This window comes from Stenella coeruleoalba (assembly GCF_951394435.1).
Source record: "Stenella coeruleoalba genome assembly, chromosome: 16".
In the NCBI taxonomy this organism is placed as follows: Eukaryota; Metazoa; Chordata; class Mammalia; order Artiodactyla; family Delphinidae; genus Stenella; species Stenella coeruleoalba.
The window spans coordinates 2,054,253-2,080,837 of NC_137162.1; the positions used below are offsets into that span (position 1 = coordinate 2,054,253).

At 49.7% G+C, this 26,585-nt stretch overlaps 1 protein-coding gene across 1 annotated transcript in view; it reads left to right on the top strand.

The window, feature by feature from the left end:
- Window positions 1-26,585, top strand: part of TCERG1L (transcription elongation regulator 1 like) — a 192,676-nt gene that overhangs the window by 154,868 nt on the left and 11,223 nt on the right. The window contains exon 9 of the mRNA XM_079899219.1: window positions 17,921-18,056. Coding sequence (XP_079755345.1) covers window positions 17,921-18,056 — 136 coding nt within the window. The remainder of the gene's footprint in view (window positions 1-17,920; window positions 18,057-26,585) is intronic.

The following is a 26,585-nucleotide window of genomic DNA, read 5'->3' on the forward strand; positions in this document are numbered from 1 at the left end:
GGAAAGGAAACCCTCTGTTCATAGACAGCTGCTGCTGCTGCCACCCAAGGTGCAAAGGCAAAGGATGGTCAGTGAGTGTGGGCAGCAAGGAGGGGCCAGCATGCTGCACCTGTCCTCACATGACCTGTGAGACCAGCTCTTTCATTTCCATATACATGATTTCCAGAATCCCAGACAAATTAGCTATTGAGAAAGTAAGAGCACGGCTCCTCTGAAATGCTATAAGGTGATGCTAGGAAGTGTGTGCATCCCAATTAAGATTGCTATAAAATTACGTCTTTGGGGGCTTCCCTCGTGGCGCAGCGGCTGAGAGTCCACCTGCCGTTGCGGGGGACGCGGGTTCGTGCCCCGGTCCGGGAAGATCCCACATGCCACGGAGCGGCTGGGCCCGTGAGCCATGGCCACTGAGCCTGTGCATCTGAAGCCTGTGCTCCGCAACGGGAGAGGCCACAACAGTGAGAGGCCCACGTACCGAAAAAAAAGAAAAAAATTACATCTTTGATGTGTCCCAAGATAACAAGAGAATGATCTGCAGTCCAGTGCCGGTGCCGGAGTCTGGATTTCTTCATAAGATGGGGCAGTGTGCGTCTCTTTGTGGCCTTGGACATGCATGGAAAATGAATTATTAACATCCACTTGCCTTGTAAGTGAGTCTCTGTACATAGTTCATGATTTTAGTTTCTATAGAAACCTGCGGTTTTGTAAACCGTACGGAGTCTGTGCCCTGTGTCATTAGGGCATCCTACCTGGGATGGACGCCTCGTTGATACCTGTCCATGAGAAGACTGTGTGCACAGTCATTTGTCATGGTATTTTAATTTGTCCTTTCAGACTGAAGCATAAATATTACCTGGCATTTATTTTCTCTCCACAAAAGGATTATAAAACATGAACCCCTGGCTTCTCCTTAGGGTCTCCGGGTGGACAAGCCTGGGTCTCTGCATGTTTGGAGCCGTGGCTGCTGTCTGATTTGAGTTCCTGCCGTGGGCAGGGATGGCCCAGGGGTCAGGTCTCTGAGATTCCCATCAACACCCGAGCTATTGCATCCCAGCCAGTGCTGTATCCGTGATAAAGCAGTTCGGGGACTTCGACAAGGCCATGGAGACATCAGGCAACCAGGGAGGTGACGTGTCAGTTGAGTCTTAAATATTGAGTAGGTTTTTGACAGATTTCTCAAGGGAGCAGAGGACTCTAGGAAGCGGGCACTGGAGGAGATGCGCCTCCTTGCAGATGGCAGGTGTGTCTTCAGCAGTCCTTCTGTGTGATCGAGTTAATCCCTATTTATTTTGTGATTATGGTCTGCCGGAGGTTTGTTGCACCTCATCGCAGGGACACAGAGAGACATCGCCAGGCGGGGAGTACATCTCACATCGACCCACCATCCTCTTCCCAAGATTGGTTATCAAGAATCTTGGCCCATTCTGTACAGCCCCTTGGAGGTATAACTGTGCAGTCAGCTGAGAGTCTTCCGTCGTATCTCCACGTATTTGGCCCCTATTTGTGGTAATTAATGGTTTAGCTCTGTTCAATCTTGCGACGCCTTCTGCCGGAAAGCGTGCTCAGCTCGATGTTCGCTGCCCCAGTGATGGGGACGGAGGCTGGTCCTGAAGAGGATGGAGGACGGTGAGAGATTTGCTGTCAGCGCAGGGAGAGGCCACGGAGAGATGAGCGCCGAGGGAAGAGGCAGCTCAGGCAAATTCAAAAGGCCCAGCTGAGATGACTTCTAGTAAGGCAAAGAGATCTTCATATGATGGGAGGGGAGACAGAGAGCGGCTATGAGTTTATTCCGCTGTCAGACATGGTGCTGGAAAAGGCCCAACACAGTGGAAATGGCTCAATGTGCCCAATGAAGAGATCAGAGTTGATTTGCCCATTTTTAACTTTTTTTTTTTTTGGCCACACTGCATGGCTCATGGGTTCTTAGTTCCCCGACCAGGGATCAAGCCCGGGCCCTCTGCAGCAGACCACCAGAGAAGTCCCTTTTAACTTTTTAATATGACAAGTTTCAATATAAAAAATGGAACAGGATGTTTAACCCCCAGGTACACATTTCCCAGCTTCAGGAACTATCTCGAGGCCAGTGTTCATCTTTAGTTCTCCTGCCCCGTCAACTCAGATGATTTTGAAACAAACCCCAGCTGTCATATAAATTTCATTTGTAAATATATCAGAGCACGTAACTAAACAATAAGGATTTTTTTAATGCAACCATAGTCACACCTAAAAAATAAACAACAAATAATAATTCCTTTCTATTATCAAAGAGCCTCCCAGACATTGTTCAGATTTCCTTGACTTTTATTTTATTTTACAATTTTATTTTTCAAATCAAGATCTAAATTAAGTTTGTACATAGCCCTCTGTGGCTCTCTCCTAAATCTATTTTAATCTGTAAGTTTCCTTCCTTCTGCCTCAGCGTTTTTTGTTTTTTGTTTTTTTTTTTTCATTTGTGTTTAAAGAAACCAGAATTTCTTCTCAACTGTGGAGTTTCCCATAGTCTGGACCTTGACCCACTGGTAGCACTGAATCTCCGTGGTGTGCTTTGACTGGTTCTCCCGGCCCTAGTAAGTTCTGTAACTCTGTAGTCAGACCAGGAGGCTGTATCAGTTCACGTTTGATTACTGTCTGGGGAAGGATTCTTCATGGTAGTGTTAAGTTCCTTCTGTCGAGAGGCATGTGATGTCTGGTAGTCTGTCTTTTGTGATGTGAGCAGGTGACTTGTCCAGATCCTCTATTTCTAGAAGGACTTTTTCGTGCTGATATTTTAATTATATTATTTCATTTGCATTTATTACCTTAACTACTTTTATAAAGAAAAACATACCCTCATAAACCACTTGGTTCCACTGAGGTATGGTTCAAACAGAAGAAGCAGGGTAGATGCTCGGTTCCTTCCCTTTCATACTGATTTTCAAAATACTGTGTCAGCTCTCTAGCAAGAGCATCCTCCAATGATGACAAATTTATTATGAATCCCTAGATTGACACACAGTTGATGTGTTTCAATCCATCTTAGTTTTTAATTTTAGCCTTTAAATGACACAGTGTGTCTCTATCTTGGTGATTCTTGGGTAATTGTCCCAGGTATGATGTGCACCTTTTCAAAGTGCAGGTGTGCATCTTTTCTATATAAAGGTATTTTTTTGAATTACATTTTAGTATTCGTTCTATTTCTTTGCTTTGAGTTTCCACGTCGGCAGCTCCAAGTATGCTGTTTGGTTCTTCTCTGCCCTTCTGCTGTGTCACTTTGTTTTGCATCCTTCTTATGTATTTTCTTGTTGTTTTTTGATTTTCCTCTCCTCAACTTCTGTTAGTCTTAAGGCATTACCTGTGTGGCATTTATTCTACTCAAGTTTGTGCAACTTCTGGTTTATGCTTCATTTCTGAAGTGTTTTTTTCCTTTTTTATTTCTAATTTCTTGGATCTCTGAGGTGTCTTTTCAGACCTCTCTTTGGTCCAATAGCCTTTCTTTCCCTGAATTTGTCTGATATGTGCTGCTACTTTTTGGCATCCACCATTTGCTTTGAAAACTTCAGCTCATTTTCAGAGTCAGTTAAGATTTCGTCAGAGTCTCGGGCTGTCTTCCTGGCTCTTCTGCCTGCAGGAATATGCCTGAGGGAATATGACACGAATACCTCTCCGCTGGACTTTTCATCGCTCAGAGTCTGGTAACAAAGCCCCTAAAATACAGCCTTGGGGACACGTCCAAGGTCAAATGCACAAACTGGGTGACAAGCATGGACCAAAGGGCGCAGCCTCATGTGCAAACCTGCGTGAAGCTTGTGATGTCAGCAGGTCAGAGCGTCTGTAAAGCAGCAAGGGGAATGCACGGTACTAACAGCCCCGAGAGCCTCTGCAGGGGACGCGGGGTCTCTGTGCACGCGCTGCACCTGTCAACTCCGTCCTTCCCCGCAGGCAGCAGCAGCATCTTGTGCGCCGCCTAGAATAATGAAGGAGCTGGAAAAGCACACCAAGGAAACAGGCATTCAGGAATCGTTTCATGTCCAGGAAACGTTTGGGAAGATGTGGGCTGGCGAACCTCAGCCCCCCGGAGTCTTGAGGATGAATAACCACGTGCTCCAGATGCAGGCCACGGTAGGGACCCCACGTCAGCTGCCCGAGCCGGCCCTGGACCTCACACCTGGGGCATCGCTGGCCGAGCAGTCAAAGGGGCAGAGGGCCCAGTCAGGGGTTGGGGCAGCGGGGACCGTAGGACACACCACGCCTAACCTTCCGGTTCTCCCCACTTCACTCGGGTAACAGGCCGTGTCCCCCCGCCACCACCGGGGCCCAGGAGACCCCAGGGACCTGTGAGCACTGCCCCTGTGAGCACTCAGGTGCTCCAGCCACGTGGCCTCCTTCTGGCTGTCTCTGGAACATTCTGGATGCTCTGTAGGGCCTTTGCACAGCAGAGCCCTGGTCCCCTTCTCCACACGTGCACGGACCTCCTTCACTCTCTGGGATGTGCTCCCAGGCACCCTTTTCTGGAGGCAGCCCTGACCCCCAGGGTCCCGCCTGCCCCCATGATGGCCCCTATCCCACCCGCATCTGGGTTTTTTTGTGTTAAACTTCCTAGTCGGGTAACATCTCTGAATACCCCACCTAACTGCACACTTAGTAGGTTGATTAGTTATTGCTCTCTGCCCCTCTCTCACATAGGTGAGCCCGGGGCCGTGGGGGGCCTGTGTCCATCCTACAAGTGTGCCCCTCGGGAGCTCTTCCAGGGCAGGGAGATTAGCTGAGCCCTACAGCCAAGCCGGGGTCACTGGGGTCACCGATGAGGGAACGGTGGCGCCCGGGAGCCGTGCCGGCTGCCCTGGCTGACGAGGGCCACACCGCTGCACAGGGTTGATACAAACTGAGCTGCCGCTCCTCCTGACAGCACTGCTCTGGCCCGAACCCCTGGAGTGAGTGCAGACCCCAGGTCAAGGGCTCAGTCCCAACAAGACCCCGCCCCACTTTAGATGTCAGTGGAAAGTGGAGTCCCCTGGCCGTGCCCACCTCTGGCTCACTTGGCTGTAAATTCAGGGGTTCCCATGACCGCTCTGCAGGTTTGATGATTCTCTAGAATGACTCACAGAACTCAGGAGGGCGCTATGCTTCGGGTGACGGTTTTGTTATAAAGGGTACAGCTCAGGAACAGCCAGAGGGAATAGAAGCAGGGGGTGAGGTCCAGGAGGGGCCCGAGCACAGGAGCTGCCGTCCCCGTGGAGTCGCAGTGTGCGCCTGCCAGCCCCTCCCTTTACACGGATATGCGATCCCGCCTGGACGATCCCCAGCCCCATTCTGCAGAGTTTACATCCGGTGTCGTGATGCAGGCACGAGCGCTTCAATCACTGGCTGTGTGAATGAACTCAGTCGCCAGCCCCCTGCCCTTCCTCAGGTGGGGGGCGTGAGGCTGAAAGTTCCAACCCTCTAGCCACAGGGTGGGCCACCCCTCCTTTGAAAGCATCTCGGGGCCACTCTGCATTGCCTTGCTGGCATCAACTCAGGTGTGGCCAAAAGGGCTCCTTTCACTCAGCAGTTTTCACACCTTTTTGAAGCTCTGTGCCAGGAACGGGGATAAAGACCAGGTACATTCTTCGTTGTCTCATAGGACCATCCTTGCAAGGACACCGCTCTGCTCACCCGCCCTGGGGGCTGGCGGCTTGTGGCCCCCAGCGGTCACAGTTTATGGACAGCTGGTGGGTTAAGCAGGAAGGCGTCCCAGCCGCCCTAGCAGGGAGGGAGCAGCCTAGGGGCAGGGAGGGAGGAAGTGTGGGTTGGCACAAAACCCAAGTCACTCAGTGGCCCTCCTTACCCGGGGCTGCACAGCCTCGGAGGCCACCATGGGCCGGCCACCAGCGGGGACCCCAGACGGTGGCCATGGCAGGAGCAGACACAGACTGTGCAGGAGGCAGACCAGGGCCCCCCAGACCTCTGGGCGCGGTGGCCGCCCTGCCCCCGCTCATCACCAGCAGGAAAGCATGGATTGGACCAAGAGACAGGAGGCTCGCTTATCACATTTATAGGAACTGCAAAATTGGGAGACAGAGCTAATAAATTGATGGCAGAATCAAGATGTTTAAATATTTCAACAGGACTGAAGAACAGGATCGCATTTGCGTCACAGAACTGCAGTGCCTAGAGACGTGTAAAGAGCTTCCTGTCCAAACTATCCGTTTTACCAAAAAAAAAAAAAAAAAGGTCCAGAGCGCTCCCATCATTTGCCCCAGGTTTTGCAGCAAGACGTCCCCACCTGGGAAGCGTCTTCAACCCCACCAGCCACATTTGGTTTTTTCTCCAGAACCAGGTGATGCTCAGATGTCAGCACTGTCTTTACAGCAGATGGAATCACCAGGGCTGCAGTCGCCCATCTCAGCCTGAGTCGGCATTTATTTCTCTTCCCATCTCAAGTTCTGCGTTCAGGCAATAGTCAAATCAAAAACCTTCTATTTCTTCAAAGTCTCTCAAAGTATAGTATTAGGAGGGAAGGACAGAAGGAAGAAGGAGAGAGGGAAGGAAGGAAGAAAGGGAAGAAGAGAGGGAAAGAGGGAGGGAGGGAGGGAGGGAGGCACCCGCTGAGTGAGGGGCTGCCCTGAGGGAGTGGCCTGGATTACTTCATTGAATTCTCACAACGACCCTACAAGGTGGGCACTGTTGATGCCCCACGTGAGGACATGAAGGTGTGCAGTTTGCCCCAGTTGTCTCTGTATGCATTCCGCTCTGTACTCTGAGCTCCTGCCCATCTGGGTGGTGGGATGACGACACATGTGTATACAGTTGTCCCCCCCTACCTGAGCGTTTGCTTTCTGCAGTTTCAGCTAATCTGTGGTCAAACGAGGTCCAAAAATATTAAGTGGCAGATTCCTGAAATAAACAACTCATGTGTTTTAAATCACATGCCGTTCTGAGTAACGTGAAATCTCATACCATCAGCTCCATCCCGCCCGGGACGTGAATCATCCTTCTGTCCAGCCTGTCCCATCTGGTCGTCACTTGGTAGCCATCTCGATTGTCCGACCCACAGTCACAGTGTCACAGTGCTTGTGTTCAAGTGACCCTGACTTTTCTTAATAACTACCCCAAAGCATAAGAGTAGTGATGCTGGCAATTCGGATAGCAATTCAGATCTACCAAAGAGAAGCCAGAAAGTGCTTCCTGTAAGTGAAAAGGTGAAAGTTCTTGACTTAATAAGGGAAGAAAAAAAATTGTATGATAAAGTTGCTAAGATCTCCGGTCAGAATGAATCTTCCACCCATGAAATTGTGAAGAAGGAGAAGGGAATTCATGCTGGGTTTGCTCTTACACCTCACGCTGCAACACTTCTGGCCACAGTGCGCGACGAGCTCAAGATAAGATGGAAAAGGCAGTGAATTTGCATGAGACATTCTGAGAAAGAGAGACCACGTTCACATAATTTTATTACAGTATATTGTCATCATTGTTCTATTTTATTATTGTTGTTAATCTCTTACTGTGCCTGATTTATAAATTAAAGTTTGTCATAGGTATGTCTAGATAGGAAAAAAAGCATAACATATATCTATATCTTTAGGATTCAATACTAGCCAATGTTTCAGGCATCTGCCGGGGGTCTAGGAACATACCCCTTGTGGATAAGGGGGCACAACTGTATTGATACTTGAGTCATCTGGGGGACCTCAGACTTGCTGAGAAATATACCTCCCCAGTGTGCACCTGCTGAAACAACAGTGCAGTCTTCTGTATCAATGTCTCCCTTCCCTCTCTCGCCCTCCCCTCCCTCCCTCCCTCCCTCCCTCTCTCGCCCTCCCCTCCCTCCCTCCCTCCCTTCCTTCCTTCCTTCCTTCTCTCTCTCTCACCACCTCCCCTCATAGACTGGACAATAAAAAAAACACTTTCCTTTGAACTGTAACAGGCAGCTCGTCAGTGGCTATAATTTCTTTGCCAGGGTGACCATTCCGACCCCAGGATGGCTCCATGGAAAGATTCAGGAGGCGGAAGGAGGTGTGTCTGTGTGTCGGAGAGGTGGCCTCTGGACAGGTAGCAGATGTGCCAGGTCCAGAGGCCCGAGTCCCCTCAGCCCCAGATAAACTAATGAAAGTTTGTTGTTCGTAAAAGCACTCGCTGTGTCTAGAATCCAGTTGCGCTGCATGTGGTCTAGCGCGTTGGACAGAATAATGTGCTGCACTGTGCGCACGGGCAGAATCCGAAAACCCTGGCCCCACAGATCACCCACATGGGACAGACACGCGTGTGCACGTGCACACCCGTCGTTAGGGGTGCAGCTGGGTAAGCTCAGTGGCAGTTAGAGGGCTGGGGGAGGGGCAGTGCAGGGTGTGTTTGGGGGCAGAGCTCCAGGAGGGTGTGGCCACCATGATGTCTCCAAGAGGGGGACAAGGTGCACGGGACATGAGGCCCCTCAGAGTGAAGAGACCCCAGCACTGCAGCTGTTCCCAGCCCCCCACAGCCAGCAAGGCTTGGGTACCCAACTGTGTCCCAGGGGATGCTGCCCCTCACCGTCCATACAATTTTGGCTTGAGCTCGCTTTTATTTTAAGTGTTAGAATTTACTCTTTTTTTTTAAACATCTTTATTGGACTATAATTGCTTTACAATGGTGTGGTAGTTTCTGCTGTATACAAAGTGAATCAGCTATACATACACATATATCCCCATATCTCCTCCCTGTTGCGCCTCCCTCCCTCCCACCCTCCCTATCCCACCCCTCTAGGTGGTCACAAAGCACCGAGCTCATCTCCCTGTGCTATGCAGCTGCTTCCCACTAGCTATCGGTTTTACATTTGGTAGTGTATATATGTTCGTGCCACTCTCTCACTTTGTCACAGCTTATCCTTCCCCCTCCCTGTTTCCTCAAGTCCATTCTCTAGTAGGTCTGTGTCTTTACTCCCATCTTACCCCTAGGTTCTTCATGACCTTTTTTTTTTCTTAGATTCCATATATATGTGTTAGCATACGGTATTTGTTTTTCTCTTTCTGACTTACTTCACTCTGTATGACATACTCTAGGTCCATCCACCTCACTACAAATAACTCAATTTCATTTCTCTTTATGGCTGAGTAATATTCCATTGTATATATGTGCCACATCTTCTTTATCCATTCATCTGCTGATGGACACTTAGGTTGTTTCCATGGCTATTGTAAATAGAGCTGCAATGAACATTGTGGTACATGACTCTTTTTGAATGATGGTTTTCTCAGGGTATATGCCTAGTAGTGGGATTGCTGGGTCATATGGTAGATCTATTTTTAGTTTTTTAAGGAACCTCCATACTGTTCTCCATAGTGGCTGTATCAATTTACATTCCCACCAACAGTGCAAGAGGATTCCCTTTTCTCCACGCCCTCTCCAGCATTTATTGTTTGTAGATTTTTAGATCATGGCCATTCTGACTGGTGTGAGGTGATCGCTCATTGTAGTTTTGATTTGCATTTCTCTAATGATTAGTGATGTTGACCATTCTTTCATGTGTTTGTCGGCAATCTGTATATCTTCTTTGGAGAAAGGTCTGTTTAGGTCTTCTGCCCATTTTTGGACTGGGATCTTTGTTTTTTTTGATATTGAGCTGCATGAGCTGCTTGTAAATTTTGGAGATTAATCCTTTGTCAGTTGCTTCATTTGCAAATATTTTCTCCCATTCTGAGGGTTGTCTTTTCTTCTTGTTTATGGTTTCCTTTGCTGTGCGAAAGCTTTTACGTTTCATTAGGTCCCATTTGTTTATTTTTGTTTTTATTTCCATTTTTCTAGGAGGTGGGTCAAAAAGGATCTTGCTGGAATTATGTCATAGAGTGTTCTGCCTACATTTTCCTCTAAGAGTTTGATAGTGTCTGACCTTATATTTAGGTCTTTAATCCATTTTGAGATTATTTTTGTGTATGGTGTTAGGGAATATTCTAATTTCATTTTTTTACATGTAGCTGTCCAGTTTTCCCAGCACCACTTCTTGAAGAGGCTGTCTTTTCTCCATTGTATATTCTTGCCTCCTTTATCAAAGATAAGGTGACCATATGTGCATGGGTTTATCTCTGGGCTTTCTATCCTGTTCCATTGATCTATATTTCTGTTTTTGTGCCAGTGTCATACTGTCTTGATTACTGTAGCTTTGTAGTATAGTCTGAAGTCTGGGAGCCTGATTCATCCAGCTTTGTTTTTCTTTCTCAATATTGCTTTGGCTATTTGGGGTCTTTTGTGTTTCCATACAAATTGTGAAATTGTTTGTTCTAGTTCTGTGAAAAATGCCAGTGGTAGTTTGATAGGGATTGCAATTAATCTGTAGATTGCTTTGTGTAGTATAGTCATTTCACAATGTTGATTCTTCCGATCCAAGAACATGGTATATCTCTCCATCTATTTGTATCATCTTTAATTTCTTTCATCAGTGTCTTATAATTTTCTGCATACAGGTCTTTTGTCTCCTTAGGTAGGTTTATTCCTAGGTATTTTATTCTTTTTGTTGCAGCGGTAAATGGGAGTGTTTTCTTATTTTCACTTTCAGATTTTTCATCATTAGTGTATAGGAATGCTAGAGACTTCTGTGCATTAATTTTGTATCCTGCTACTTTACCAAATTCTTTGATTAGCTCTAGAAGTTTTCTGGTAGCTTCTTTAGGATTCTCTGTGTATAGTATCATGTCATCTGCAAACAGTGACAGCTTTACTTCTTCTTTTCCAATTTGGATTCCTTTTATTTCTTTTTCTCCTCCAATTGCTGTGGCTAAAACTTCCAAAACTGTGTTGAATAATAGTGGTGAGAGTGGGCAACCTTGTCTTGTTCCTGACCTTAGTGGAAATAGTTTCAGTTTTTCACCATTGAGGATGATGTTGGCTGTGGGTTTGTCATATATGGCCTTTATTATGTTGAGGTAAGTTCCCTCTATGCCTACTTTCTGGAGGGTTTTAATCATAAATGGGCATTGAATTTTGTTGAAAGATTTCTCTGCATCTATTGAGATGATCATATGGTTTTTCTACTTCAGTTTGTTAATATGGTGTATCACATTGATTGATTTGTGTATATTGAAGAGTCCTTGTATTCCTGGGATAAACCCCACTTGATCATGGTGTATGATCCTTTTAATGTGCTGTTGGATCTGTTTGCTAGTATTTTGTTGAGGATTTTTGCATCTATGTTCATCAGTGATATTGGCCTGTAGTTTTCTTTCTTTGTGACATCTTTGTGTGGTTTTGGTATCAAGGTGATGGTGGCCTCGTAGAATGAGTTTGGGAGTGTTCCTCCCTCTGCTATATTTTGGAAGAGTTTGAGAAGGATAGGTGTTAGCTCTTCTCTAAATGTTTGATAGAATTCGCCTGTGAAGCCATCTGGTCCTGGGCTTTTGTTTGTTGGAAGATTTTTAATCACAGTTTCAATTTCAGTGCTTGTGATTGATCTGTTCATATTTTCTATTTCTTCCTGGTTCAGTCTGGGAAGGTTGTGCATTTCTAAGAATTTGTCCATTTCTTCCAGGTTGTCCATTTTATTGGCATATAGTTGCTTGTAGTCATCTCTCGTGATCCTTCGTATTTCTGCAGTGTCGGTTGTTACTTCTCCTTTTTCATTTCTAATTCTATTGCTCTGTGTTTTCTCCCTTTTTTCTTGATGAGTCTGGCTAATGGTTTATCAATTTTGTTTATCTTCTCAAAGAACAAGCTTTTAGTTTTATTGATCTTTGCTATTGTTTCCTTCATTTCTTTTTCATTTATTTCTGATCTTTATGATTTCTTTCCTTCTGCTAACTTAGGGGGTTTTTTTGTTCTTCTTTCTCTGATTGCTTTAGGTGTAAGGTTAGGTTGTTTATTTGAGATGTTTCTTGTTTCTTAAGGTAGGGTTGTATTACTATAAACTTCCCTCTTAGAACTGCTTTTGCTGCATCCCATAGGTTTTGGGTAGTCGTGTTTTCATTGTCATTTGTTTCTAGGTATTTTTTGATTTCCTCTTTGATTTCTTCAGTGATCTCTTGGTTATTAAGTAGTGTATTGTTTAGCCTCCATGTGTTTGTAGTTTTTACAGATTTTTTCTTGTAATTGATATGTAATCTCATAGCGTTGTGGTCTGAAAAGATACTTGATATGATTTCAGTTTACCATACTTGATATGATTTCAATTTACCAAGGCTTGATTTGTGACCCAGGATATGATCTATCCTGGAGAATGTTCCATGAGCACTTGAGAATAAAGTGTATTCTGTTGTTTTTGGATGATATGTCCTCTAAATATCAATTAAGTCCATCTTGTTTAATGCGTCATTTAAAGCTGTGTTTCCTTATTTATTTTCATTTTGGATGATCTGTCCATTGGTGAAAGTTGGGTGTTAAAATCCCCCACTATGATTGTGTTACTGTCGATTTCCCCTTTATGGCTGTTAGTATTTGCCTAATGTATTGAGGTGCTCCTATGTTGGGTGCATAAATATTTACAATTGTTACATCTTCTTCTTGGATTGATCCCTTGATCATTATGTAGTGTCCTTCTTGGTCTCTTGAAATAGTCTTTGTTTTGTCTGATATGAGAATTGCTACTCCAGCTTTCTTTTGATTTCCATTTGCATGGAATATCTTTTTCCATCCCCTCACTTTCAGTCTGTGGGTGTCCCTAGGTCTGAAGTGGGTCTCTTGTAGACAGCGTATATACAGGTCTTGTTTTTGTATCCTTTCAGCCAATCTGTGTCTTTTGGTGGGAGCATTTAGTCCATTCACATTTAAGGTAATTATCGATATGTATGTTCCTATTACCATTTTTTTAATTGTTTTGGGCTTGTTTTTGTAGGTCTTTTCCTTCTCTTGTGTTTCCTGCCTAGAGAAGTTCCTTTAGCATTTGTTGTAAAGTTGGTTTGGTGGTGCTGAATTCTCTTAGCTTTTGCTTGTCTGTAAAGGTTTTAATTTCTCCATCAAATCTGAATGAGATCCTTGCTGGGTAGAGTAATCTTGGTTGTAGGTTTTTCCTTTTCATCACTTTAAATATGTCCTGCCACTCCCTTCTGGCTTGCAGAGTTTCTGCTGAAAGATAAGCTGTTAACCTTATGGGGATTCCCTTGTATGTTATTTGCTGTTTTTCCCTTACTGCTTTTAATATTTTTTCTTTGTATTTAATTTTTGATAGTTTGATTAATATGTGTCTTGGCATGTTTCTCCTTGGATTTATCCTGTATGGGACTCTCTGTGCTTCCTGGACTTGATTAACTATTTCCTTTCCCATATTAGGGAAGTTTTCAACGATAATCTCTTCAAATATTTTCTCAGTCCCTTTCTTTTTCTCTTCTTCTAGGACCCCTATAATTTGAATGTTGGTACATTTAATGTTGTCCCAGAGGTCTCTGAGACTGTCCTCGATTCTTTTCATTCTTTTTTCTTTATTCTGCTCTGCAGTAGTTATATTTCCACTATTTTATCTTCCAGGTCACTTATCCATTCTTCTGCCTCAGTTTTTCTGCTATTGATCCCTTCTAGAGAATTTTTAATTTCATTTATTGTGTTGTTCATCGTTGTTTGTTTGCTTTTTAGTTCTTCTAGGTCCTTGTTAAACGTTTCTTGTATATTCTCCATTCTATTTCCAAGATTTTGGATCATCTTTACTATCATTATTCTGAATTCTTTTTCAGGTAGACTGCCTATTTCCTCTTCATTTGTTAGGTCTGGTGGGTTTTTACCTTGCTCCTTCATCTGCTGTGTGTTTCTCTGTCTTCTCATTTTGCTTATCTTACTGTGTTTGGGGTCTCCTTTTTGCAGGCTGCAGGTTCCTAGTTCCCATTGTCTTTGGTGTCTGTCCCCAGTGGCTAAGGTTGGTTCAGTGGGTTGTGTAGGCTTCCTGGTGGAGGGGACTAGTGCCTGTGTTGTGGTGGATGAGGCTGGATCTTGTCTTTCTGGTGGGCAAGTCCATGTCTGGTGGTGTGTTTAGGGGTGTCTGTGACCTTATTATGATTTTAGGCAGCCTCTCTGCTCATGGGTGGGGTTGTGTTCCTGTCTTGCTTTTTGTTTGGCATAGGTTGTCCAGCACTGTAGCTTGCTGGTCGTTGAGTGAAGCTGGGTCTTGGCGTTGAGATGGAGATCTCTGGGAGATTTTCGCCATTTGTTATTAGGTGGAGCTGGGAGATGCCTGGTGGACCAATGTCCTGAACCTGGCTCTCCCACCTCAGAAGCACAGCCCTGATGTCTGGCTGGAGCACCAAGAGCCTGTCATCCACACAGCTCAGAATAAAAGGGAGAAAAAAAGAAAGGAAAAGATAAAATAAAATGAAATGAAATAAAGTTATTAAAATAAAAAATAAAACGTAATTATTAAAAAAAATGAAAAGTAATACAAAAAGAAAGAAAGAAGAGAGCGACTATACCAAAAAACAAATCCACCAATGTAAACAAGCGCTAAAAACCATACTAAAAAAAAGAAAAAAAATGGACAGACAGAACCCTAGGACAAATGGTAAAAGCAAAGCTATACAGACAAAATCACGCACAGAAGCATACACATACACACTCACAAAAAGAGGAAAAGGGGAAAAAATAAATCTTGCTCTCAAAGTCCACCTCCTCAATTTGGGATGATTCGTTGTCTATTCAGGTATTCCACAGGTGCAGGGCACGTCAAGTTGATTGTGGAGCTTTAATCCGCTGCTTGTGAGGCTGCTGGGAGGGATTCCCCTTTCTCTTCTTTGTTCTCACAGCTCCCAGGGGCTCAGCTTTGGATTTGGCCCCGCCTCTGCGTGTAGGTCGCCAGAGGGCGTCTGTTCTTCGCTCAGACAGGACAGGGTTAAAGGAGCCGCTGCTTCAGGGGCTCTGGCTCACTCAGGCCGGGGGGAGGGAGGGGTGCGGATGCGGGGCGAGCCTGCGGCGGCAGAGGCCGGTGTGACGTTGCACCAGCCTGAGGCGCGCCGTGCGTTCTCCCTGGGAAGTTGTCCCTGGATCCCGGGACCCTGGCAGTGGCGGGCTGCACAGGCTCCGCGGAAGTGGGGTGTGGATAGTGACCTGTGCTCGCACACAGGCTTCTCGGCGGCAGCAGCAGCCTTAGCGTCTCATGCCCGTCTGTGGGGTCCGCGCTGTTAGCCGCGGCTCGTGCCCGTCTCTGGAGCTCCTTTAAGCAGCGCTCTTAATCCCCTCTCCTCGTGCACCAGGAAACAGAGGCAAGAAAACTTTTCCCCGCACTCCCTCCCGGCTAGCCGTGGCACACTAACCCCTGCAGGTTGTGTTCACGCCACCAACCCCAGTCCTCTCCCTGCGCTCCGACCGAAGCCCGAAGCCCGAGCCTCAGCTCCCAGCCCCCGCCAACCCCAGCGGGGGAGCAGAGAAGCCTCTCGGGCTGGTGAGTGCCGGTCGGCCCTGATCCTCTGTGCGGGAATCTCCCCGCTTTGCCCTCCGCACCCCTGTTGCTGTGCTCTCCTCCGCGACTCCAAAGCTCGCCCCTCCGCCTCCTGCAGTCTCCACCCGCGAAGGGGCTTCCTAGTGTGTGGAGACCTTTCCTCCTTCACAGCTCCCTCCCACTGGTGCAGGTCCCGTCCCTATTCTTTTGTCTCTGTTTATTCTTTTTTCTTTTGCCCTTCCCAGGTACGTGGGGAGTTTCTTGCCTTTTGGGAGGTCTGAGGTCTTCTGCCAGCATTCAGTAGGTGTTCTGTAGTTGTTGTTCCACGTGTAGATGTATTTCTGGTGTATCTGTTGGTAGGAAGCTGATCTCCGCGTCTTATTCTTCTGCCATCTTGAAGCTCCTCCCAGAATTTACTTTTTGTACCAAAATATTTCAGCCATAAGAATATTGAAAATATATTTAGCAAGTTTTCATTTGCTTTTGATTAATTCTAATTGAACTGATAGCTTTGCAGCCTGGAAGGTGCCCAGTGGTTCCGAACACAATATTTTGTGGAATAAGCTGGAATCCGTGATCATTGCCACACTCACAACGTTCTTATTAATCTTATTTCAAGTTACAACAATGCGAGACTTGTTTCCACACTTCTATTTTTAACTAATGAAAATTTATTACAAAGAAATCCTAATTATACCCTTTGGAGTGTGATTCAATGGCAAATCCACTGGTAATTTTCTTTTTTCAAAATTCCGCATAATTGCATAAGAAGCTAAGAATGTAAGTTCTCCTGCAATAGTCGGTCTATAAATAAGATTCCCTAATGGGCTGAGCAAGCAGGTATTTTTCTTTGCACATTTTGTATGAGGTTTGATTAACCCACGTTATAACCCTGATGCGTGAAAACCCTTGTTAGACGTAGCACGTGGGATACCACGTTCTCATCACGTCCCCAAATTGGTGACCTGCATATTTTCACAGCACCCTGGACAGAGGTGGGAAAGCTGCAGATCTGGTGGGCGTCAGGAGGTGGGGCTGCCCTGGTTGAGTCGTTAAGTGACTGTGTGAGCTGAACGGGCCGTCTCCTTCTCCCGAAATGCGGGAGTGCAGATGTGCCCAGATCCTGTGCACCACTGACCTCTGTCCCTATGTGCCGGAGCGCCTTCCCAGTGGTGACAACCCCAGATGTCTCCAGACACTCTGCCCAAGTCCCCCGGGAACAAACCCCCCGGGCCTGAGCCCTGATCTTGACCTACATCAGAAAACCCGGATGTGCGTGGCGTGAGCACCTTCAACCCTGCAATTCCCGGGTTGAGGCTGGTTTTGCAAAGAGGGGGGGAAGCGCCAGGCTTCTGATGTGTGTGTGCCCTGCTGTTCGGGACCTCCAAGCACTTAGGACGCTATCGCGGATGCAGGAGACACGAGGTCCCGGTGCTTCCCAGCGGGCTGCTCTTCAGGTTTGACAGCCTCGCTTGACCTGAGCGCATATCAGAAAGGTGGCCTCAGGATCAGGTTTGCACCAGCCTGTTGAAGTCTCTGCCCGAGGGCCCAGGTCCTGGGGGGGGGGGGGGGGGGGCAGGGCTAGGCCAGGAGGAGGCCCCGCAGAGGGGTCTGGGTGTCTAAGCAGGGCTGCTGTCTAGGCGGTGGAGGTCCAGTCTGTGCATCCTGGCTGAGAACAGGCTGCCTGGGAGGAGACCGGGGGTGGGGCTGGGCAGACCCCGCTCCCAGGTTGGGGAGCGAGACGGACAGGAGTGGGGGTAACACGTCTGCATTTGGCCAGACGACTTCTTCCAGCAGCAAACGTCAAGGTGCTTTAGAAGGAGGTTTCCAGATGCTTTCAGAAGAAGGTGTAGAACCATAAAGAGATCTCTCAAATGGCCAGTTAAATAGAAGTATGCAAGTTGCCGAGCCGGTGCCTCGTAAAAGCAGGCTCTCTCCTTCCTCCCCGCCGCCCTGCCTGGCCCCTGCCCTGGGCCCGCGGCGGGCCCCCCTCCTCCCTGCCCCTTGTGTCCGGGCCGTGGCTGCGGCCACCCCTGTGGGGGGGGACGGACCGGCTGGGCTCACGTTGCCCAGCTGTCCCCGTCCCTGTGCAGGTCGCCCAGGTGGCATCCCGTCTCCCCGCTGTCACTGAAGTGTCCCTCGCAAGTTAGACGTCGGGACAATGTTTTCTGTCCCCTGAGTGTGGATAGAATAGTCTCCCCATAAATGTCTTCCATGCATTTATCCGAAATGAAACAGTATCTAAAAACAAAAGCGGAACCAGGTTGAAGCTCCACCGCTTGGTCCAAGTGACAGGCTCGCTCCGTTCCCTCGGGTGACGACCGGTCTCTGGCGGTGAAATGGTGAGGGACTCACAGCCTCCCTCCTGGTGGCCCAGCGGGGCGCCCTCGGCCCTCGGGCTCCCAGCGCTGCCTTCCCTCCCGAGAGCGTCCATCCTGTGAGGGCTTCAGTCTCAACCTTCCGCCCCAAAGGCAGCAGAGCTGTTTGCATCCCAAGAGCAAAATCTCTGCTTTGCTGGGCTGACTGTTCCAGGCTTTGCAAAGTGTCCAAAGAATCTTTGCCCCTTACCAGAGGGTTTTGAAAGCTTGCAGTGAGAAGCAGTTGGGTCTCCGAGGTCACGCTTGACTCTCTGTGTCTTGTGCCCTGAAGGACGGAAGGCCACGTGAGTCCCGGGCCCGAGGAGGCGGAGAGAAAAGACACGGGTGCCAAGACGCCGCCGCCCCAGATCCTTCTGCCCCTGGAGGAGCGGGTGACCCACTTCCGAGACATGCTCCTGGAGAGAGGGGTAAGGATGTCACACGATAGCGCCCCTCCGTGGGAGTGGCTGAGCTACTGTCCCCCAGCCCAAGACCCCTCCCCTTCCTCACCGAGCCCGCAGTCACGCTGCCTGACATTCAGGGGCCGCGTGATGTGAGGCCAAAGCAGAGGAAAATGGATCCCGCCTCTTGTCCTGAAAGGGAAGGAGGCTTTGAAGGGGCAGCTGTCGCCGCCTGTCCAAGGAGGTGGCTGACAGGTGAACAGGTGTGGGTCACCTGGAAGGACGGTCCCCGGGGCCATGTGGAGAAATGACTGGTCTGTGTTGCTGACCTTCCTGCTGGGGCCCTGCTGGCTTCCGGAGTCCACACCCCCAGAGGGACGAGCCCTCCCCTTCACTAGGGAGGGACTCATACACCTCTTCATCAACCAGCGGTTTGCGTACACCTGGGCTGTCTCAATGGTAGTTGACGTCTGAATCTCATTTTGAATTGAGGAGGAAAAAGCAGTTTATAATTGAATCTCCTCCCAATGACTGTAGTTCCTGTTTTGGCTTTTGGGTATAAAATGGGCCCGATACAATAGTTTAGCCCAGTTGGATTTCTTCATAAAATGAGGCCGAACGCAGAAGGCAGTAATAGGAACCGGTGTGTAATGATAATTATAATGAACACTGTAAATGGCCTTGGGAATTCAAAAGCAAATTCCCTCTGCAGTCAGCACCCACCCAAGGCTGCTTCCTGCGTGGCCTTTCCCAGAGCAGGTGCAGCTGGGAACTGAGGTGGGGGGCGGCCTGGGGAGACCTCCTCTCCCCCAGAGCAGCAGGTCTCAGCAGTGCTGGCACCTGGGCAGGGTGAGGCCCTGGGGCTACAGGGAAACTAAACAGTGCCAGCGCTTAAGAATTAGGAGTAAGGAGATTATCTCAGGCACCTTCCGTGAGAGACCTCTTTTCCTCTGCACCATGAATTTTAATGCATGCATTGCTCTATCTGTCTAGAGACTCACTCAAAAATAAAATACAGCCCTTGGCACAAGGACCTGGAAGGAAAAGTAGGCTTGTGAGCTTAAAACTGCAATGCAATGGATTAAGCCTATATTCACATATATGCCGAGTAACCCAGAAGTGCAAAATGGGAAGGCCGCGAACACACACGCACACTGGAGTGGTCCCTGGTGTAGATGGAGGACGTGTTTTTGTAAAAAGACATAATTTTAAAAACTATATTTACTTGGCTAAAATTTTATTTTTAAAAAAAGACTCCCTCCCCATGCAACTTTCCTTTATTTTTTACCAAGACATAGAGATGATTTGATTAAACAAATCCTGCAGGATGAAATAGCCTTGAAACAACTGACTCTTGTGAGAGGTGTGTCTCTGTGTGTATGTGTGTGTGCGCGCCTGTGAGTGCACATGCTTGTGTTTGTGTGTGTGGTGTGGGCTCCCTGCCCGACGCACCGAAGACTCCGCGTGGCAGTTGGGAAAGGGCTCCGGCCGACCTCTCCCTTGGCCCATTGCTCGGCCCTCGCCCCATTCTCAGCCTTCCCACTTCAACAACAGAGACGTGCAGACAAAGCCAGTGTCACTACCTGGCTAAGGAGAGGAGGCCAGGAACACAGGCCGGGGCTCCGAGCTCTGGCCATCCAGCCCCTCTGTTCCTACAGCGGAGAAATGGGTCCAGTGCCCGCGTTCCCTTCTCCAGCCGCCCCGGGAGGATTCTGCCAACAGGGCTTTGACTCCATTTAGATGTCGTCACTGCCACTCGACGGGGTTGCTTATTCCGTGGCTGTCAGTGTCCTCCTGGTCCTGGAGGCTTGTACCCAGTGTCACCACCGGTCACCATCCCTGGTGGCCGCCCTCAGCTGTCTCACAGCCCCCCTCACCCACCTTCCACTCTTGGCACGGGGTCCCTTCCCTGGGAGGCCCTCCCTCCCTCGCCCCCTGGCTGCCCAGCTGACACACGATGCCACACGGCTGCTCTGTGTCCCTCCCACGTCGCCAGGTCACCGTGCTGGCTCGCAGCTCCTGGAGACGCGGGACTCTCCAATGCGCCGTTGGGTTCCCAGGGCCTGGCTCCCAGGAGGCGCTCAATGATTTCCCAGGACTCCCTTCGTGTCCGAGCTCTGGTCTTGCTGCACGTGCCCCGGGCCGGCCCAGCACTGATCCCGGAGTGGGCCCGTGAGCCTGGGTAAGGGGGTTTATCTCCTGGAGCCGCTGCCGTTTCTGTTTCCTTCTCCCCCACTCGTGTGGCCGCAAAGCACCTGCACGACAGGGCTCATGGCGTCGCTCGTGTGGATGTGATGCAGCAGATTCCTCTGCCTCAGAGCCACTGAGAGTACGGTTCTCTCTGCAAACCCACTGGGAGGGACACTCCCGAGTTTTGCTGCCACACCTCTTCTGATTGCAAGGACAGCGCAGAAATGTTCATAATCCCGAGTATCTGAATGGACCCAGCCAGTCTGTCCCAGTGGAATTAACTGGGAGGCATGGCCCGTCCTCCGTGAGACGTGATGGCCTTGTGAGCATTTGAGAAATACATGCAGCATCTCTCTCATCAATGTCTAAGTTTTCCACCCCTTTGTTTTGGAACCAACCAGGCCCATCTTACCGGCACAACATCAGGCTAAGCCACGTGGGAGATTAGGGCCGCCGGAGACGCCTCCCTCTCCTTCCCAAGGATGTGCGTCTCTGACTGTGTCCCAGTGGCCTCAGCTGAGCAGTTCTACTGAGGAGATTTTCAGTGTGTTCTTGTCTCGTTGAGGTGGCTGCTTCCATTCGCCCACCCATTCCATAGGTACTCATGCGTGATCCTCAGCAAAGACACCTGGGAATGGGAGGCACCAGCTGCAGTGCTCTGGGTCTTCTCTGGAGAGAGACTGGGGTGAGCCTAGACCCCTATCTCACAAGGGTTTCGGAAGAAGCCCATATGCTGTTCACGAGGAGAAAAGGCCAACCTGAATGCACACTGATGTCGTAAAGCAAAGCCAGCATTTACGACTTTTGTTGATTTTGTTTTTGTTTTTGTTTGTTTTTTGCGGTATGCGGGCCTCTCACTGTTGTGGCCTCTCCCATTGCGGAGCACAGGCTCCGGACGCGCAGGCTCAGCGGCCATGGCTCACGGGCACAGCCACTCCGCGGCATGTGGGATCCTCCCGGACCGGGGCACGAACCCGTGTCCCCTGCATCGGCAGGCAGACTCCCAACCACTGCACCACCAGGGAAGCCCCATTTATGACTTCTGGACGTTATAAAGTGTGCCGGCAGATTTCATGAGTCGCTCACACTCAAGAGGACTTGATAGCTAAGCCCATCAGATTCCCAGTTGCTTAAAAATGAGGCCGAGAACGGTCCCTTTTTTCATAGGTTGGGTGATAAATAAGATTTTTTAATCGCATTTTTCAGGACTTCAGCTCAGAAACTCATGTGCTTATAGAATGATGGCACTAGGTGTGTGGATTTCTAGTAGTTTAAAAAGGGCATGGTTTGGGGCATTCCTTGGGGATTATGGCTTGGGGAAGGGGCCTTCGGTTTTGTGGTTTTGAAATATGTAAGTGGAAGGTTTCGTTTTTATATTGTTTCACTAGTATAAACCACAGTAGGGCTTTCTTTAAACTTTGGTCTATAAAGAGGCAGGATTCGTTGAGTAGCAGAGGATTAATTTAACCCTGTCTATTTAGATAAATGCGTTAGAGACATTTTATTGAAGGTGTCTTCCTTCTGCAAAGTATCCCTTGGAAGTGGCTTTCCCAGGCGCCGAGAAAGAAAGACTCTTCCATACCTTGGACTTTGATTCAGGCCCTCCAGGGTCCGTCTGCGGGTGACCCCCAGCCAGCTTCCCAGCAGCGGGCAGCCTTGGGGAGACTGACTGGCACAGCGGCCAGCTCTGCAGCTGAGACCCCTGGACTTGGGTCCAAGTCTGTGTTGAAATATGGAACCCACAGGCCGCAGGCCCTCGCCAGCCCAGCCACGGTGGTCTCTCTCTGCGCTAAGAGAGGCATCCACCATGAGGTTTCTGGTGCAAAGTTGGTCCAGATGAAGGAGAGGTTCTTTACCAGGTGTCCTCCCACCATCAGGGAAGCTGCATCTTCTCCCATGTGGCAGGAAGACCCCCTCCCTGGTGGGGGATGGCCGGCGCCCCTTCCCTCAGATGCAGAAGTGGTGTTGCCTGGAGCTGTAGCGGCACTTGGGCCGAGACATGTGAGGGAGGGTTTCGTTCACCCGCAGTGCAGGTACACATCACAGGCAAGACGGCTCTGGAGCTGAGGTGCCTGAGCTGTAGCTCTGGAGCTGTGGACACCCGCAGGGTCTCTTCCACGAGGTGAATCTTTGCTCCTTGGGAAACGTATGCGCTTCGTGTTCCGATGGCAGCTCTTCAGAGCCTCACCAGGCACATACAGCTAATAAGACAGAATCGTGCTCTCAGAAGAACACATGCTCATCATAGGAGAGTGGCAACACCCAAAGAATAGAAATACGAAAACCATCACCTGAAGCCCCGCCCCAGTTATTATCATCAATGGGTACCTTCCTTCCAGTCTTTCCTTCTAAAAGCAGATTTTAAAGGAATAGCAAGGATAAACATCCCCACCCCAGTTATTATCATCAATGGGTACCTTCCTTCCAGTCTTTCTTTCCAAAAACAGAATTTAAAGGAATAGCAAAAATAGGGCTTCCCTGGTGGCGCAGTGGTTGAGAGTCCGCCTGCTGATGCAGGGGGCGCGGGTTTGTGCCCCGGTCCGAGAGGATCCCACATGCTGCGGAGCGGCTGGGCCCGTGAGCCATGGCCGCTGAGCCTGCGCATCCAGAGCCTGTGCTTCGCAACGGGAGAGGCCACAACAGTGAGAGGCCCGCGTACCGCAAAAAAGAAAAAAAAACCAAAGAAATAGCAAAAATAAACATTTGTATTATACAGTATAACCAAGATTGAACTGTAGTTGAACATGGCTGAACCAAAGTTTTTTAATATAGTCAATTTCATAAGGTTCAACCTAACTTATACATTTGTATACTGTTTTCTCCTTTTACCCATTTTTAAACTATTACTATAAACCTTTGGAAACATTTTTGATGAGGGTGTAGTAGTCAATTCATCGTCAGTTCAAAAATCCCTTTTTTCATTTATTTAGTTTATGGCCCAGTTTTGCTAGTTTAAATAATATTCTGGTGACATATCGATGCCTTGATGTTGGTTTTTTTGTGTGTAGGATTGTTTCCTACACGCTGTCAACATTTGACCTATATTACCAAATAGTTTTGGAAAAAGTCGTTTTCTTACAATGTATTCTCCCAGCGGTGTTTGACCGGCGTGCTCCACCAGCACTGAATAGTAAGAAGTATAAATATTTACTGTTTGTTATTTTTTGAATCTCATTCTTCTTCACCTTTGGTTTGGGTTTTCTCTTGGTTTCTATGCTGTGGTTCTTCTTTCCTGAATTAGCTCTCATGGCCTTTGGCGATTCAGCTCTGCAGTTATTACTGTGGTCACCTCTCTATTAGTGAGTAGATGGCGGTCTAATCATGAAGACGACCTTGGGGGAGTTGTGGACCACCCACTCTAATGCCTGGAAAGGGGTTATAACTGTCCCTAACGTGAAAGAAAAGTAAGCAAAATTAGCTGAGATACGGTGGAATAACGGTACAAAATTTTATTTATCAAATCAAAATACCAAAAAAAGTGCCAAAATTGGCAAAATACCATGAGTACTAGGAGTTGAGGGTGGGAATCGACACGTCCCAGAGTTTGGGGGAAGTACGCAGCCCCTTCTCACTTCTGGATCACCTGTGGGTCACCTGGCTCACCTGGGCTCAGGGGAACCTTCCACATGCCGACCACTCCCTCCTCTAAATTTAGGGATCGAGCATCTCCAGGGGCAGCGCTCCACCAGGGAGGGTGGGAGTGGGAGGTAAACCCCCACGCCCCCGCCTTCGGTGGGATGAATTGCAGGCAGATTCCAGCGTGTTCTACATGAGTCTCCATGGTTCCCTGGGGACACGGCGCCCTGCAGCCCCCCAGGGGCCACCTGCCCACTTAGGCACCATCCTTGGTTCTTCTCCCTCCACGTGTCAGTGTCCTGCACGCCTGGCATCACCTCCCCAATGCGCCGCCGTCACCCAGGCTCCCTTCTTGCGGCTGCTTCTAGATGACTGTGGAGATGACACGGCCTCCTGTCCGGGATGAGCCAGGAGCGCAGTCAGCTCACTTCGTCCTGTGCTGTGTCCACCTCAGGCCACTTTAATTGTCGGGAGCTCCAGAACCAGAACTAGAAGACACAGCTGTGCCTTCCAGGAAATCGGATAAAGAGGGTAATGGCGTGAGTGCTAATTACAAGCAACACGCCATCTGTCATCAGCGGAGCCTGCAGGCGGCGTGGAGGACAGAGCAGAGGATCAGGGGATGCTGCGCACATCCTCACACGTGACCCGCAGTGTCAGGGCGGCAGGGTCTGGCGCTCAGGAGGGTGGCCCCGCAGGGAGAGCTAGTGGGCAGGGAGGGGGTCTGGGCTCGGGAGGGGTGAGGTGAGCACCGACGGAGGGAGGTGGTGTTGGGGCGCAGGTGGGGGCTGGAGGTAGAGAAGCCAGGAGGGCGAACTTGGACAAATGCACGGAGGGGCTGTGGCCACGGTCTCCGGCCCCTGGAAGCAGAGGGCAGTGGGCTCAGGCTGGAGGGAGACTCGGGGACCGTCTTCAGGGGCCACTGGGCCTCCTGCATGGCTCAGCATGTCGGGTCCCACCCAGTGGCCTCGTGCCCCCTCAGAACTCCCGCACCTGCTTCTCCCCTTCCCAGGTGAGAGAGGCCTTCATACCTCCCGGCTGAGGCCTTGGTCCGTTTCCCTGAGACCAGGAGAGACCAGAGGTGATAGGAAGGGGAGAGAGGATGCCAGCCAAGGGTCCGACCAGCACGTGCAGGCAGACAGACAGGCAGACGGGTGCCTTCCTCTCTTCCTTCGGCTCCTGGCCTTTTCTGTGACCCAAGGGTTGACAAGCACTCAAAACTGCCTTTGGTTTCGGAGACGAAGCATGCCTGCCTCCTTTGGGTGCCCAGCCTGGGGGCAGGACCCCAAGGGGACGGCCATGGCCCCGTGGCACCCACGGGACTTGCATTATTATCTCGCTTTTTAGCCTTAACCCAACGCTCTCAGACCACGTTACTTAACGGAGTCCCTTTCCCCAGGAGCAATGCAGGACCCACTCCTTGGCCTTCGGAGAGGTTTCCGTGAAGGTGGGGCTGAGGTTGGAGGCGGTGTCATCCGGGGAAGGGTCATCTCATGGTGGCTTCCGAGGAGGCGTCACCCTGCCGTGCCCCGCAGGTGGAGGGGGTGGAGGGGTCAGCCACCCGGCGTGGGACCCTCGCTGGTGGGGGTCGCTCAGGGCCGCTCAGCTGGACAGGACGCTGGGTGGACAGCTGGGGCCAGACCCGAGAGGCCTCGGTGCTGGCCGAGTGGCCGACCCATTGGTCTGAGGGCTCTTGGAAAGATGGGGGCTGCGGGTCAAGGGAGAATGATGCTGGGGGGCGGGGAGCCGTCAGGAGGCCGCTGTGGCCGCAGGCAGGAGACGGCCACCCCCAAAGGCGACAAGGATGACGTTGTCATTTTGCTACTTGTGCTGGCACGATTCTTTGGGGTTTTAAACAAGGTTATTTTTCTGGGAGAAGCTTGACAACAGCTGTGACACGAAGGACCTGGTGTGTGTGGCCGCAGAGAGGGTACCCGTGTCTCCCCTTTGATCTCCAGCCTCGCTGGAACTGTCATGCCTCCAGCAGTGACACCTGTAGGTGCAGACAGCGCCACACGGGATGCCCACGTGGCAGCCAGCCAGGCGGCAGCCTCGGGCCAATGCCGGGGGCGGACGCCTGCTGACAGTTTCCACTTTATGGCGGCATCTGTCCAGGTTTGGGAACTGCGCCCTGGCCGGTCCACTCTGCGGCTCCTTCTCTGTGCCTGTGTTTCAGACCACCAGCGCTGGTGTCTTCTGTTGTAGAAATGGCAGGGAACACAATTCAGACAACCGAGGATGACTCAGGGGGGAGGCTGCCGGCGGGAGAAGCACAGGACTGCAGGAGGCTGGCCTCCAGTACAGCTCAAGGGACGCGCTGCCCATGTGTCCCGATTCCCAGCCCATGGGGGTGATGTTCCAGAGGGGAGTTAAATAAAGCTGTGCATGAGTGTTAACCAGAGGCCAGCGGCATGGGCCGGGACAGTGTCCAAACACACTCTCACCAAGACAGTTACTGCTGACCTTCGCCCACGGCACAGAGTCACCTGGTGTCAGCACCCTGAGATGGAATAGGTTGCCAAGTGTCAGGAGATGTATACATCACAGAACACGGCCCAGGAAGGGAGACGGAGGCACTACACAACACGGTCAGGCTGCAGGGAAGGATGGGACTTCTGCAGGAAAGGATCTAAAACTGGCTGAAGAATTCCACGATCCTGGACCAAATCACATGTAAAATGTCAAAGATTCAAAGGACTGTTGGGCAGACGAGGGATGGAGATCACTGTTGAGAAACGAAGGCCAAGTTAGAGGCAAGAACATGCATTTGTCTTGGGGACCTGCTGTGTG